This window comes from Gallus gallus, chromosome 5 (genome assembly GCF_016699485.2).
Source record: "Gallus gallus isolate bGalGal1 chromosome 5, bGalGal1.mat.broiler.GRCg7b, whole genome shotgun sequence".
In the NCBI taxonomy this organism is placed as follows: Eukaryota; Metazoa; Chordata; class Aves; order Galliformes; family Phasianidae; genus Gallus; species Gallus gallus.
In genome coordinates this window covers 33,997,245-34,012,310 of record NC_052536.1, presented here as the reverse complement: position 1 = coordinate 34,012,310, position 15,066 = coordinate 33,997,245, and the positions used below count along the sequence as shown (strand labels likewise).

Here is a 15,066-nt window from a genome sequence, read left to right as displayed (position 1 = left end):
TCTCCAGTTTCTACAGCTCATGTTACTGAAAGCATGAACGTACCTGTGAGCATGGTGCTTTGTACAGGCTGACAGAAGAAAGATCTGCTGGAAACTTCTTCAAATCACTAGAAAATCACCACTAAAGACAGCCTAGGGTAGGTTTTTCCTAACTAGGCAACTCAACATATTACATTAAAAGAGTTCATGTTGTCTTAATGGTTTTACAGAAAAAACCTGATGCAATAAGCTAAGAGCTTGAGTTTTATTTCTCTCGAACACCACTCCATTTGGAGCATGTGAGTACCTCTATAATACTAATAATGCTCTTAAAGGTTTAATTATATTGGAAAAGCATTATGGCAGCTAACCAGAAATCTTCTAAGACAGGTCCTGAAGATCTCCTTCAGCATCTCCACAGTGCTTTAAATCCCCAAGAGACTTTGGTACAGATCTGAATGTTACCACATGAAGCTGGCTGAATCAAAGTACCAACACCAGATACTTCTCATGCTCATTTAAGTTCATTCCAAATGCATGTCTGACAATAATCAAGATTTTTTTTTTAAACTTCAGTTTTATTACATATTGTGGATTTACCCACGTAATCAGTATCTCATAAATCAACACATCTTTCAAAGTGTTGTTGTATTAACACAAATCTTAAAAGATAAAAATCAGTCAAGACAAAAAGAAATCTGGAATCTGGGCAGAAGAAACAGATAATAAAGCAGTTGATCAAAAGCAGGGCCATGAAGGCAAAATTAAAAAAAGAAAAAAAGAAAGAAAGCTCTAGGACTCCTCTGACATTATCCTCATATGCACATACATCTCATCCAGTTGCTTCACCAAGTAATACAAAGGTTAAGCACACAGCGACAAAGACCCCAGGAGCACACCCATGCAGGCCAGAGTCCTCCTCCTTCTCAGTATTACTTTTTCAGTGCAAGATGTAACACTGCTACAGCTGCCCAATGCATCCTACAGAAAAAGGATTCAGGTAACATCTCTACCATTTTCTTCCTATGGCTTTATTTTCTGCTTATAAAAAAATTTCTATCCTGCTTTATTCACAAATAACACTAACTTCTTCCAGCTGTGATAATCAGGTTCGAAACAGCTGTTCTCAAGCCTTTGCCCACCTCCTTGCACCTGCCCAGCTGTAGATGAAGGACTGACTCAATCTGAGTTCACCACACCTTAGAAAACACCATCTACACACCTATACTTTTTGTTACCTACCTTCAAGTTCTGAACAGCTTAAACTCTGAAGATGTAACTGCAAACATAGCTATTCTCACCTGATTTAATCACGTACTTGTAAGTCACTGGACATAACCCACACTAAGTAGAAACAGTGTACCAAACTAATGCAGAATTGTAGAAAACTTTCCTAGTAACATAATTACCACTATTATACCAGCCAGTGAGAACACAAAATTAAAACAATATCCTTGCCACATGAAGGCAAGGTATATTGCCTTCCTGAATACAACTCCGGGTGTATTCAGCAAGAAGTGTATTTAAACAGTAACGGATGATCACATACAGCTTTATCAGTGCTTTTCAATTTTTTTCCCTTTCTACTGAAATGATCTTTAACGCAGGATAACTCCTGCTTGGATTTGTTCTTTCTGCAGTACGGGTGCCACCTTTCATGTTCTCAACCAGTGACTGGCAATCTAAAACAGCTTCTCAAAAAAGAAACCACAGAGTGAAGGACATGCAACTCATCTTCATTTTCTGCTTTTGCACCCTTGACTGTCACCATTTTTACTTCACTGCCACTCATCTTCTCAATAAAACACTCGTTTGCCCAGTTAGACCTCCCTAAAGACTTCCGACAAATACTCAGCACAAGGTCTATCCATGTAACCACTGCATTTCTTACCCCAGTACCAATATAATGAAGTTTGCTTTCCAATCTGAAAACTTTTTTTCTCCACACCAAGAAATGAAAACAACTTTTTCAGTCATTACGTACAGATTCTTTAGGTACAAGAAAATCAAATGATACACAAAAGATGGGAAAAAAAAGATATCACTGAGTGATAAAAATAGCACAGCTTTACATGGTGCAACATAAAATTCATAGGCATATACAATCTTATTAAAAAATCCTTTCCTTTACCTTTTTCTCTGCATTGCAATTATACAACTGATACTATGTTTGTTCTCTCAGACAGGCAACTTCTACTACCCGTAGACCTTGTACACATGACACAGGTACACGCTAAAGACAAATAGATTTGTGTCTATCTTCTTATCAACTATTTTAGCAGACAATTAAGAGATGTTCACTTATAGTTCATTAAAAAAAAAAAAAGAAAATCTACATCTTTGAGATAACAGGAACTATGACATCTTTTATTTTTTTTTAATCAAAACGCAACCAGCTTCATTCATGTATCGCAGAAGAGCCCTCCACACAAAATCCTGCGTTCAATACAGAATGTGGTGATTTGCATTGATTTCTTCCAAGTTGCCAACTGCTTTATCGAGGAACAAGTCTGATAAAAGACTTCATGTCAGTAGAAGGAAAAAAAAAAAAAGAAAAAGAAAAATCGGTTCACAAAGAGCTGCTATGAATAGCTGTTAATCAACATAGCCTACATTACTGCTAAACACCCAGAGACTCTTAATTTCACTTTTGCTCATCTGTTCTGAGATTTTTTCCATACTTGGTAAAGCACAAGCATCCCCACTGGATTTTAATGGATGATACTTTACTTTGAAGTAAACTCTGCAGACCAGCAGAAATCCCTGGTGTTCAGCCAGGAGGGGATGAAGACACAGGTTAATGATCTGTCATTGTTCTGTATAGGAATGATTCTATAAACCAGAAGTGATCCCAATATTCAGCAGCTGCAGCCCCTTCCAAAGACAACTTCAGCTTTGCTAAGTGAAGGTGCCAGTTATTTTTAAAGCTGGTGTTCTTAATCCACAGCCAGTGACTCTCAATTTACCCTTCTAATGTGGTTATAGAATTAGAGCTAATCCTAAACTGCAAGCAGCAGTATACAGGACAAAAGAGAACTTAAAAATCAGGATAGGCTCTGGATTCATCGTTTGACATACTGACACATTGAATAGCCATCTTTTAATCCCTAATTCTCCAACTCTTTCAGCTAAACACTTCTTCTATTCTTACATGCCTAGCTGTAAATTGGATTAAAGCCAATAAAGGCCAACAGTAATTTTATCACTATCTGTCCCAGAAACACAGGCTTGTTTTAAACACTCATTCTTCTGCTGGTTTAAATGCCCCTTTTCCTTCATATGAAGATCTTCTAACTTTCTGTCAGCTACAGAACTTCTCCAGCATTTTTTTTCTACATTAGTTTGCAGTAGCTCTTGCTCAGATTTCTCAGTCATTGACACCAGTAGTTGTGCCTTCTTTGGCTTTCTTACACTCTATGTATCTAATTATGGGAAAAAAAAATAACTCAAAAAGCACCATTTTACAAATAAGCCATCAAAATCCCTAACACTTCCATGTGCCTCACCTCACGGGCAGCGTGCTGAATTGTTATTGTAAACACGTGCCACTTTCTCATCAGTTTCTGACTTCTTCAGTAGACTTTTAATGCGTGTAGTTAACTCCATCCAAAATCCTTGAAAGCCCCCTTTTTTTCTACTCCTCCAAGTACAGTAATTTCATTAAACATTTTAAAAAGTGCATGATTAAGAAGATGACTTTTATTCATTTTTTTCTTCAAAACAGATTTTTAAGGCTTCGTTCTTTCCTCTTCTCAGCTGACTGAGAAGCTGGGCTGTCATTCCAAGATAACCCCAATCAATTCTCAGCGGCATCTCCAGCTTTACTGACACTATTTAGCATTAAGAAACTAGCATGAACACCTTATCTAAGGCAAATAAAGCCTTCTGCTTCTCTAAGCAACCAAGGTGGCTAGAGAAATGCCTAGAAATCAAACCCTAATAACTGGGAAGGTTGCATAGGAGGACAAAACAGGACTAAGGCTTCCCTTCAAACTAATTCCTCAATGAAGGGGGGCCATTATTATCTAAATTCTTTTATGTTTGCCCCCTCCCCATCATGCATTTTTTTCCCTTACCAGGGCAATAAAGGACTACAATAAAGGACTATCAGAGGAAAAAAGCTGGAACGAAAAGAAAATAAGGTAAGTGGGTTTCCAGTAATTTAAAAACTAATGCATGTTGCTTGATAAATGTTTTGCAATAACTTTATCATCACAGTAGTGATTCACACCGACTCTGCTCGTAGCCACGTAATTTCTGTTCCAATGACGGTACGTCTGTGCTACGCTCACACCCACGCGTTCCAGCCGGATCTCCGCACGCCGCAGCTACGCGTAACCCCGCGCTGTGGCGGTGCGGCGGCGCCGCCGTTCAGGCGCTCCCCGCACGCCCCAGGCCCGGCCCGGGCCCTGCGGCCGGACGGCTCGGAGCCCGCTGGCGCTCCCTCTGCCGGCCGGCTGCCGCCGTCTGCAATCTCCACGGGTTGCTCAGCAACCTGAGAGTTTACTAGGGAAAACAGAGGCCTCTCCCTACAGATCACTGCCGATGTATCCCAAATTTCGGCCTGCTCTGCTCGCCCCAGGTCCCCCGACGTGGCGTGAGGCCACAGCTCGCCAGCTGCTGCTCGTTTCTCCTCACGTGCCCGGACAGCTCCGGGCAGAAGCCACTTGCTTAATGCTTTCAACGCTAATTCCAAAACCATCTCATCCTATAGTGAGGAAATGAAGTCTACTTGGAAAGAACAAGAGATAGTCAGAAGCAATCTGACTGGGAGCCTGCCTGCAGTGACAGCACAGGCGCACGGCCTCCAACTGGATGCGTGCCATCCTGAGTCATGCACAGCTGGTGTTTGCTCACTAAAATACTCTGTTCATAAACAAGCAATCTCTATCCCATTATTGCTGGCACCTATTAATTCAACTTGTTTCTACTATAATAAATCGGCCCCGGCCAGGGAGCTTTCATAAATAGTCATTCTAGTCTGAATATGAATCGTCCTGGCACAAAATCCAAAAACTCTTCTCAAGCACTCCTAGGGGAGTCCAACCGACTGCCGGTACATCAAAAGAACCCTCCCCAAAAAATCAGCTGTCGAACAAAGCAAGCAATTAAAAATAGAACGTAAAGTTAAAACTTTAAGTTATTTAGTAACACAAAGAGAAAACTGCATGGATTTATATATCTCGGTACAGGCAAAAGAGTTTACACAATTCTTAACTAATCCATCTACAATGTGTAACCTAGGGTACCAAAGTGCAATAAACCAGAAAGGGATCCTGCTCGTTTCCCTGGCCTTGCACCAAAAACCTCAGGAAAAACAAACCAAAAAAACCAAACTCACAAACAAAGAACCAATCTTGGGTATGGTATCTAAATATCTGAATGGAATCCTATCTTAAGTTATTCTGAAACCCACGAGGGTAAAAACAGCCCCAGCACTGAAGACTTGAACAGATGAATGCTAATCCCAGTTTTGCCAACAACACTGGCCAGTGACGATGTCCAAGGCTCTGTTGATTCTTTAATATTGCAGCCTATCACTGTAATAGCTCAGAAAGCTTCCCAGTTAAATATATATTTAAAAAACAGCTTATTTATAGAAACAGTGCTTCCTTTCTCTCTGACTGCAGAAAGCAGACTTTTAAGAGAAGATGGAAGGAAGCTTTATTTTATTGAAAGGACAAGAAATTCCTTTATGCTTTGATTCTTAATCTGCTTCCAGCTTATGACACTATCAAACAACAATACAGTGTCAAAGCCATTACTGAAAGCAGTAAGAATCTACTCTAATCCAATCTCCTCTGAAAGCATCTTCCACAAATCTCTCTCACCAGAAAAGAGTTATTCTCAATACTCTGTGACCTATATAACCTTAGAATACTTGAAAGATCAGGAGGCAACAGGTTTTATTGCCAATTAGCTCCAATACACTACTTGCTTTGAAAACTTAGTTATAAACAAGGAATTTGTAACAGACTGTATACAAAGCAGAAGCAAAGCACAAACCTTTATGGTCATGGTGACCTTTTTTTACAAGTCCTTACTCTTCTGCTTTAAACAGTACATCAAGATCAAGCATCAGTTTCTACAGATTTGTATTTTGGTTCTAAAACACATAAGCACTGTAATGAAGTTGCTGGAGACTGCTGACACTCTGATTTACTAACAGAAGCACAAGTGAGAACACCAGTGTATTCAAGTCCAAATGTTAAACATAAACATGATGTATACCATCATTTTATTGTAAAGATACCAGTGCATAAACAAAACACAGTTGACTTTATTCTGTTCAACTTAACTTCTCATTTTGTAACCACACCAATGCACAATTTCACCATATCTGTAGCTTGTTAAATTGTGACTGTCAGAGCAGGCAAGTCACAGCAATCTCACCTGCTCTTTCATCAACATCAGCCAGCCTCTGGCCTTCAATTTTACATTACCACATAACATCAGAAATTACTAGTGCCATTCTACATTTACCAAACTTTCTTGCCTCAATTTCATTTATATTTATATTTCTCAGTCCCTAATTTGCCAAATAACTCCAGTTAATATCTCTTCAGTCATTCGGTCTCTTTATTTATGCATTTTGCAAGCGTTTTAGTGGGCTACTGAAGTGGTGCATCAAATCACCACGTTTAAAGCCAGATGTTTAAGCCCTAACAAAAGGGTACAACCCCACAACTTACGAATGCCAGAGTTACTAAGAGACGTTCTATCTAAATTCACACAATGCACAAAGCTGCATGCACGAGCAGTATCAGACACAATCCTAAAAACATTCAAGCTGGTATGGAAAGTTTCTGTGCAATTAGTTGACATGGTTTCCATGGAGCTACTCAAGGACCATGCTACAGCACAGAACTACTTGCAGGATCACATTTATTTTGGAAAAGTATTACAGCAAATGCCATGTTTTAAAGTTAATTAGAAAGAACCATTCAAGCAGTTTTGGTTTTCAAGATAGCAAACTTTCCTCCCGAATCAAATTACTCCAGCAGCCTATTTAAAACACAGAATTAAACACTGAAATATCAAGATCAGATGCCATTACAAACAGTATGCATCTCATTTAACAGCTTTAGCACTCGCTTCTTATCAAGTATGATTGGTGTTACAGAAATTTAAAAAATTCTTTTACAAATTTCTCCAAGTGCGCAGAGAGCACGCAAACTTCACTCCTACCTATTTTATTTCACTTGTCCTTTACGAGATGAGAAGATACCACATTTACCAGGCCAAAGTACGTGAGAATACCTTGTTTTATACTGCTTTGTAAGCACTGTTTTTGATGATACCTGTCATTAACTATAAAATATTTTCCAAGAGTCTTTTGAGAATTCAACAAAATAACTATAAAGTTGACTGTGATGAAATTCCAAGGCCATGCTCAATATGTGTTCCTAGATAATTTCAATTTAAATAGTGGAGTGCATCATCTGAAAAAAATGTTTCCTCACATATCTTTCTTGGCCTTTGCGTAAAGATTATCAGTAAATCTGAAGTTCCAGCCTCACTGAAAACCTCTGGGGAACACTATTCTAAAGGATACACTTATTTTGAGTTTATTAGCTACTTTGGAATCAATGCTTTACAAGTTCTATACTTGTGTTACACACCCTTCCATACAAACTTGCTTCTAGCATTTAACAGTTTGAGTTTTGCAATACCAAATAGGGCAATTATATTTTTTCCACTTATTTCTAGGCTTCGGGAAGATACGTAGCTTCTTTCTTCCCCCCAGCCCATTCAGTATTTTAATGCATAAATTTCTCCTGGAAAAGTAAATCTTTGCAACTACGAATAATGCTTTGGACACCACCCAGTAGTTACTCAGATTTTTTTTCCAAGTCTGTTCTCTGAAGTGATAGAAATTAATTATTTATTATGCATCTCCAACCTACACAAACATCCTCCTGTATGTCTACAGATCCCTGCAGAACTGCAGTTATAATCAGAGACACATAACAGAAAGGGCACAGCCAAACACAGATGAAGGATGAGAGCTGAGCGACCCACAGCACCGATACAAACAAGTTTTCATAAGCTTAAACGTCCACTAAAAAAAAAAAAAAAAAAACAGCAATTAAAGAAATTAACTGCCAGACTTAATGTATGTGACCACCCCCAGGAGTAACCATTTTATTTATGACTCACAATTTGTTTAACATTAAGGCTGATAATTAGATGTTCACCTACCGAATCATTTGCTGCTAGGGCCAGGGCTATATTTACTGCAAAAAAAGAGAAGAAAATGATTAACTGTAAGAGAACTCACTTTCTAGATATTAAGAATGCTATGATTTCTAACAAGTGAAAACATAATATAAATACACCACACTTGCTCAATAAGTGCACTCATCATCTTGGTTCTTAGCCTCTACTATCTCTACAGTATTTGTAGTTGAAGAGTCAGGAGTTCCTACTTCTCAATCCGCGGTAGCTAGCAAATTCATATTAATCTGCAAAAAACCACAAGCTCTAAATTTCTACAGGACACTGTGATATGCAGTTACAATCTTAGCATTTGGCCAAAAGATAACATAAAGAAAAGTATTTGTTGACTTTTGGAAACTAGGCACTACAATAAAAATAAAATACCACAGCTCTCCACAGCCTCTAGTGAACTTTTAAAACTACAGATTAGATAAGCATTGAACTAAACTATTAAACTGCAGTGACCAGAAATACGTTCATAACCCTTTTTTGATGTCTCATGATATATCAAAATAGACTTTTTTTGAAGAAGAAGAAGTTGCAATTCTACTTTTTGCTCAATTTCTATGCTACAAGAAAAAGGTCTCATCTACTCTGAAAGCACCTGTAGCAACTAAAGAAATAAAAAAACAGGAAGAAGCAATTAATTTGTCCCTGAGCTTGTTTACAGCTGTTTACAGCATTTCCATCAATACTTGTGTAGAAAACACATGGAAGAAACTGCGTCCTTCGATGGTTCACCAGCTTCAGCTATACTGGAAGATCTAGAACCTTCAGTATAACCAAACAGTATGTGTCATATTCCAAACAGTAACGTTATAACAAACAAAAACCCTCACACCTCTCTTGGACAGAATCTTTTGCCTCCTTTACACATTGCTGTATTTCAGCCTACAAAGCATTTTAAGAAAGATAAGCTGCAATCAGCCTTGTCCTACTGAAAGAGTACAAAGAGGAGAAAAACATGTAAGCCAATGATTAAACAAATAAATAAACTGCAGATGATGCACAAGGGAAGCAGCAAGTTACTCAGCATACTGCTTTAATATGCCTATCACTTCAGTCTATCTTCTTCCCATATGATCATAATGTGTGAAAATTAAAGTATGATCCACAATTCATCTTAAATAAAGGATATTTGACTACTGAAGGGAAAGAAGGAAGATGGTGTAAATAATATACTGGGAAAGCTCAGGTTTATTAGCTGCATTTCTAGCTGGACACAACATACTATTTTGAATTCCAGCTCATTATTGCACTCAGTTATCTTCGTATTACTGTCAGTTCCAAGAAGGCCCAGAAACAGAGCACAGGACCCCAAACCTAACCTGACCCTAAACATTAACACGAGCCCTCACAATTAGACTCCAACATGATCAGGACTGTAAAAGAGTAGGGTATACATATTCAACAAGTCCAACACTTTTCACCACCACCTCTTGTCTTCATAGGATGCCACATAGTCACCATGCTATCTCCAGCCCATGCTAAACCAGCCAGCGTCAAGAAGGAAGCACAAGGAGATTGGAGTTAGTCTTGATATCAGCACAAGTCTGGGATGGCTTATTAGCTTTGACTTTTAAGTTCCAAATCCAAACTGGTTCTAGGAACAAGTACAGTTGAATTAAAGGAACACTGAGCTAATAATACTAATAAAACTGCTAGGCACAAAACCAGACACACACAGAGCAAGCTGAGTGCATCTGCTGCACAATGAGCCTATTTCATCAATAAAATACTCACAGATAACCAAGAAGAAATCTTCCTGAAAGGTAAATTAAAAACCTAGATCTCAATGTAAACAACATTTAGAAATAGAAGAACTCCTTTCTCACTAGTTAGCTGAATATTTTAACATGTAAAGAAGGTCCAATATCAGAAAACACGATGTTGGTCCTGAAAAAGAACCATAATTTATCATCTCTTATTATCATCTCTTGGCCAAAGACCAAACTTATGTCCAGGTGGGACACATGAATAGATGGATTTTGGCCACTACTGTGAAGAGATTAATACATACTACCTGCAGAATAAAAACATACAAGAGAAAAAAAAAAAAAAAAAAGAAACGATGGGATACATTTCACCATGTCTTGACTTACATCAGTTCTCCTGAACAACAATTTAAAAAAAAAAAATCTTATCTCAATAGCATTTGCTGGAAACAACCAAAGAAAACCAAAGTAAATTATCAGTAGTTATATTTTCTTCAAACTGCAGGATTAACAAAACGTGATTCAGAACGTCACCCTATGCTTACACAGTTGAAACACTATGAATTTCAGAAATAAGAAACTGCTATTCTTTCAAGTTCACCCTCTGAATTCTTCTAACACCAAAACCAAGTCTGGGATGCTGCACTGAGAGTGAGGAAATCTAGCAGAACACTGTAAAAGAAAAGAACTCAACAGGAAACAAATACAGGAAACGGGAATCAAACAAACAATCAATCTCATGCTAGCAAAAAAAAAACATATACTATATATATATATAGATGTTGTGTATATATATATATACATATATATACACACACATACACACAACATCTAATTACCAATAACCATTCTCCTTCCTTCCCAGTCAGGGAAATTGTAACCAAGCATATTTCCCAAAAGCCTCTACTACTTTTTTCCATACAAATTATTTTACCTTAATAAATTGTTCATCTAAACATCCAACTTATTTTCATCATCAAGAATCTAAAGTCCTCTTTCTTCTCAACATTATAAATAAAATAAATGCATTCATCAACAACAGGCTGTTCAATACAGTAACACTTAAATAGTCTGTTTGCATTCCAGTTCTCTCATTTAATGTCTGGAGAATCCTGATTTTTTTTATTTTTTTTTTTAATGAATGGGAAAGAACTCCCAGCTGCTGAGAGGTGTTATACATGTGTTGCACTTCACGTGCAAATTACACAGACTACATACAGGTATGTATAAACTACGTACAGATACCAGTTAGAATTTACATTAGCACATTTGTTGGTAGATGTGAAGAGGATATCTTTTTCAGATTATATTCAGTTTGTAAATCTGTTGATTTACAACTAGCTATTCCATCTTTTCATTAACCAGAAACAACTCACCAACAAACTATAACCATCAAGCTCACATAATTAAGAAATGGAGGTGTTGATTGTTTTGAGTGTCTTTGTGTATGTACAGAAATGTGTACATTATGTACGTACAGACACGTGTCCTATGTATAGGATATTACATATGTGTATCCTATGTGTAGGAAAAGACATATTCAATGCTTCTTTTCCCCCTGAAGTACAATCACTGTGGATAACATGTTTCTATGTTCTACTATTTACATGTATACACACAAATTTGTTTAACTTCAAGCAGATGTATGTGGTACTAGGAATCCACATCATCTTGTTCTACTTCCTAGAATTCAAGCTTTTCTGACTTTTGATTCCAAAGCCTAACAGTGTGGGAAGAAAAGTTGGGAGCTCACAGGGATTCAATAGGCTCTCACTGCTTTGTGTAGTTTATCACTGCTGTTTTACCTATCATTATGAAATGTCTTCACGAGTAGTTGAGAAAACTGGCCAGAGACCTGATGTTGAACCTTCTGAACACAATACTGATAATCTCTACAGAGCACATGACAACATAGGACACTGGAGCACTGTACAGATACACCTAAGATGCTAGCAAAGGAGGAACAGCATCACTACACCAGCGCATAATCCCCACCACCTTAGCTTACCCCCAGTTCAAAGTAAGCTGTCCAAGGACAGCACTGCACTACTACAAACACATTATTTCTGTTGCCTGCTCTACCAGCACCCACTTCAAAACTGGTTCTTCTGCATTCATATGGATTTTCAGCAACTCCAAAAGGTCTTCACACAGGTTGAGGGCTCAGTTAATGGGACTCAACCGTCCAAATATTCCTTGCAAAGGAATTCTGCACTTTGTACAGAATGCAAAGTAAAATATCAGAGAAAACCAATGTATTTGGCAACAAAAAGCTTAGTTGCTACGTACATAATACCAGGCTGAGGGAGGGAAGCATGAAAACACACTTCTCTGTTGTCTTGAAGTAAAACTTTGTAATCTGTAATCAGGTGTAACGGCCACCAGGTGAATGCAATCCAAAAACCATTCTGGCACACAAATATTTACATATCTATTATAAAACAATAAAAATACAACAGACAGCACAACAATAAAAAAAATCTTACCCGCTGCCGTCGATTTTCCAACTCCCCCCTTGCCAGAAGCTACGACCAACACTTGCTTAACTCCTTCTATGGGCTTTTGTTTGGGCAGCCCCCGTGACAGGATCCGAGTGCGTTTGTCTTGAAGAACCTCATCCCTGGAGCCTGAGGACTAATTAAAAAAGAACGGAACAGAGCAGTTGTGGTATCAACCTGCACTGTTTGCAGAAAAAGTGAACAATTACGGACCAACTTGTGCTCTGAGACAACCTTGTTACTGCTCCTAAAAATCTTTTTGCACTCCTACAGCAACCTGCCTCATGCTCAGCATCACTTGAAGGAATGGGGCCTACTCAGCACTGACCCCAGGGACATTTTGTTTAAACACAGTTAAATGCGATCAGTCTCAGACCTCAAAAAAGAACCAGGGCTTCCAGTAGAATAAATCAAAACCTTGTTTGCTAATTTGGAGGCTTTCAAAAATCACCTTCAGGTTACTTGCTATACAAGATTCTCAGTGGAATCACCAGGGTTAAAAATGAAACCTTTCGCCTCCTCTTTCCCTGAATACCTCCGAAGCCAAAGTGAAGGCTGCACATCAGCTTTTACTAGCTTTAACTTCACCACAATTAATGCACACGGTGGCCAGCAGCTGTTTGTGTTTTCAGTACCATGTCATCAAAACGAGAGTCCCAGCATCCCAAGCCACCAGTCACTGATGCAGAGCGACCTCGGGGCGGCAGGAGTACAACAGATGCAGCTAAAAGCACGGGCAAAGCAGCACCAAGTGCAGAGGAGCCCGCCAAGTCCCTGCTGCTTTCCTGCAGCGCACTCGAGCTGCTTAGCCAGAGAGCGCCCCGGGTAGCTGAGGGCAGGCACACAGCAACTCTTCTGTGCCCCAGGGACAGCAGCACACAAGTTAGCGTTTCAGAGGGCAGCACCCCGTTCACCAGACGGCGGTAAAGTTTTGGAGACAGCGAGCAATCAGGCATTACTTCTACAGAATGAAGGAAGGTCCAGGAGAGAAAGACTCCTCTTCCTTCCCTCAGTCCCCCTGCTAGGCTGCCCGCGCGGTTAAAGCCCCACGGCTAACACAGCCCCAAACCCAGCCCCTATGGAAGCTACTTCGGAGAGCTTCGATGCAGATCCTGAAACAGCTGCTCAGGAACCGAGCCGAAAACTCGTCTGATCCCCACGCCCCGGGGCTTGCCGTGACCCGCTCCCCTCCTGCACCGCCCCGGGGCCGGCCCGGCGGGCAGCTCCCGCCTCACTCACCGCGGAGCCGAATGACGAAGAAGCGCGAGCTCCGCTGCTCGAAGGACGCCGCAGCACCGCCAGCGCCCCGCCACCGCAGCCGGAGAACCGGGCGGCACGCAGCACCCAACGCCAAGTGGCGGCGCCCATCGCTGCCTCCCGCCGGGCGCGCTGAGATGGCGCCGCCGCGGCGCGGCTCGGCTCGGCTCGGCTCGGCCCGCCCCCTGCGCTGCGCCGGGCCGCGCTGTTGCCCCACGCACTTTCACAGCCCTCGTGCACCGGCGGCCGGTAGAGCTCATCTATACGTCCTCACCGCGCCTGAGCCAGCCGGAACAGCGCGGGCCTGAGGGCTTTTTAGGTGTGGCTACAAACGGGGAGCGGGAAGCGCCGTTTCGGACTGGTGGCCGCGAGGAGGCCGCGGCTCTCGTGTGGGCACGGCCGTGGCCTGCGCGAAGCGGCGACTCGCCCCGGCCTTCAGCGTGGTCGCACACATCGCGGCTCTCCGTGGTTCGTGTCAGCTGCAGATATAATAGATGTATTTTTTTGGCATCTGTGATAGTGCGTAATGGATCAGAGATTTTATATCCATTTAAAGCATTATTGTAATAAACATTGCCTGTTTTTCACCTGGAGAATTCCCACCACTCATTTAATGCTGTTTTTGACTCGTATTATTAAAAGCCCTAATCAGGTATTTTGCTCAAAGCCACCATTTTCAAAAGCTTATTTCAGTGCCGAGGTGCCAGAGAAAAATTACAGGGCTACAGTTTTTAATCAAAACACAACTTTTGCTTTCCTTCAAGTGATGCTCATTCAGTCTCTTGTTCTTGCTGTAACCATTCAAGCGTATTTTGCACAGTGAGCACAGACAGACACTTGAAGAGGTCAAATAGTTTCCCAGTAATTCACCCTTCCGAGAAACCAAAATGCAGAAGAACGCTGACAACCAGCAAGCCATTTAATTCAGAAACTGTATTAGAGATCTCCCTCAAGGGCCTATTCTTCGCTGCCCCAGGAAACTGTGCTACCTTTTTCCTCGCAAGAAATTTGCATAATTCATTTTCCTACCTTGAGCAGTTAGAGGCAATGTTAAAGTGCAGAACACACATCACAGAAACAAAATCAGCAATGCAGGATCGGTGGTAGGTGTGCAGAACTGGTTTTCAACATTTTTAATGTAATTTTAATAGCAATAGGGAAGCTACTATGGCACTAGGCTGTACTGAATATGAAAAGTAGAATTTGGCCATTAAATTTGCCCTAAAATAAGGAAGCCATTTCCAAAATGCCCTAATTGCTTTTGGTTTCTTATTTAAATTTCAGCAATTGAATGTCACGGTGTAACTTGTGTGCATTACATCCTTACAGTCCACGCATACCACTAAAACACAAGTCCAGGAAAATGCATCCAGAAATTAACAAAGATCTTACTGCCT

General features: G+C 40.3%; 1 protein-coding gene across 1 annotated transcript in view; it reads right to left on the bottom strand.

Annotated features, from left to right (window-relative positions):
- NUBPL (nucleotide binding protein like) overlaps positions 1-13,819 on the bottom strand; it is an 82,965-nt gene extending 69,146 nt beyond the window's left edge. Inside the window, exons 1-3 of the mRNA XM_421229.6 lie at positions 13,652-13,819; positions 12,401-12,548; positions 8,182-8,216 (exon numbers count right to left, since the gene is read on the bottom strand). Coding sequence (XP_421229.2) covers positions 8,182-8,216; positions 12,401-12,548; positions 13,652-13,780 — 312 coding nt within the window. The 5' untranslated portion in view covers positions 13,781-13,819. The remainder of the gene's footprint in view (positions 1-8,181; positions 8,217-12,400; positions 12,549-13,651) is intronic.
- Positions 13,820-15,066: the final 1,247 nt, after the last annotated feature.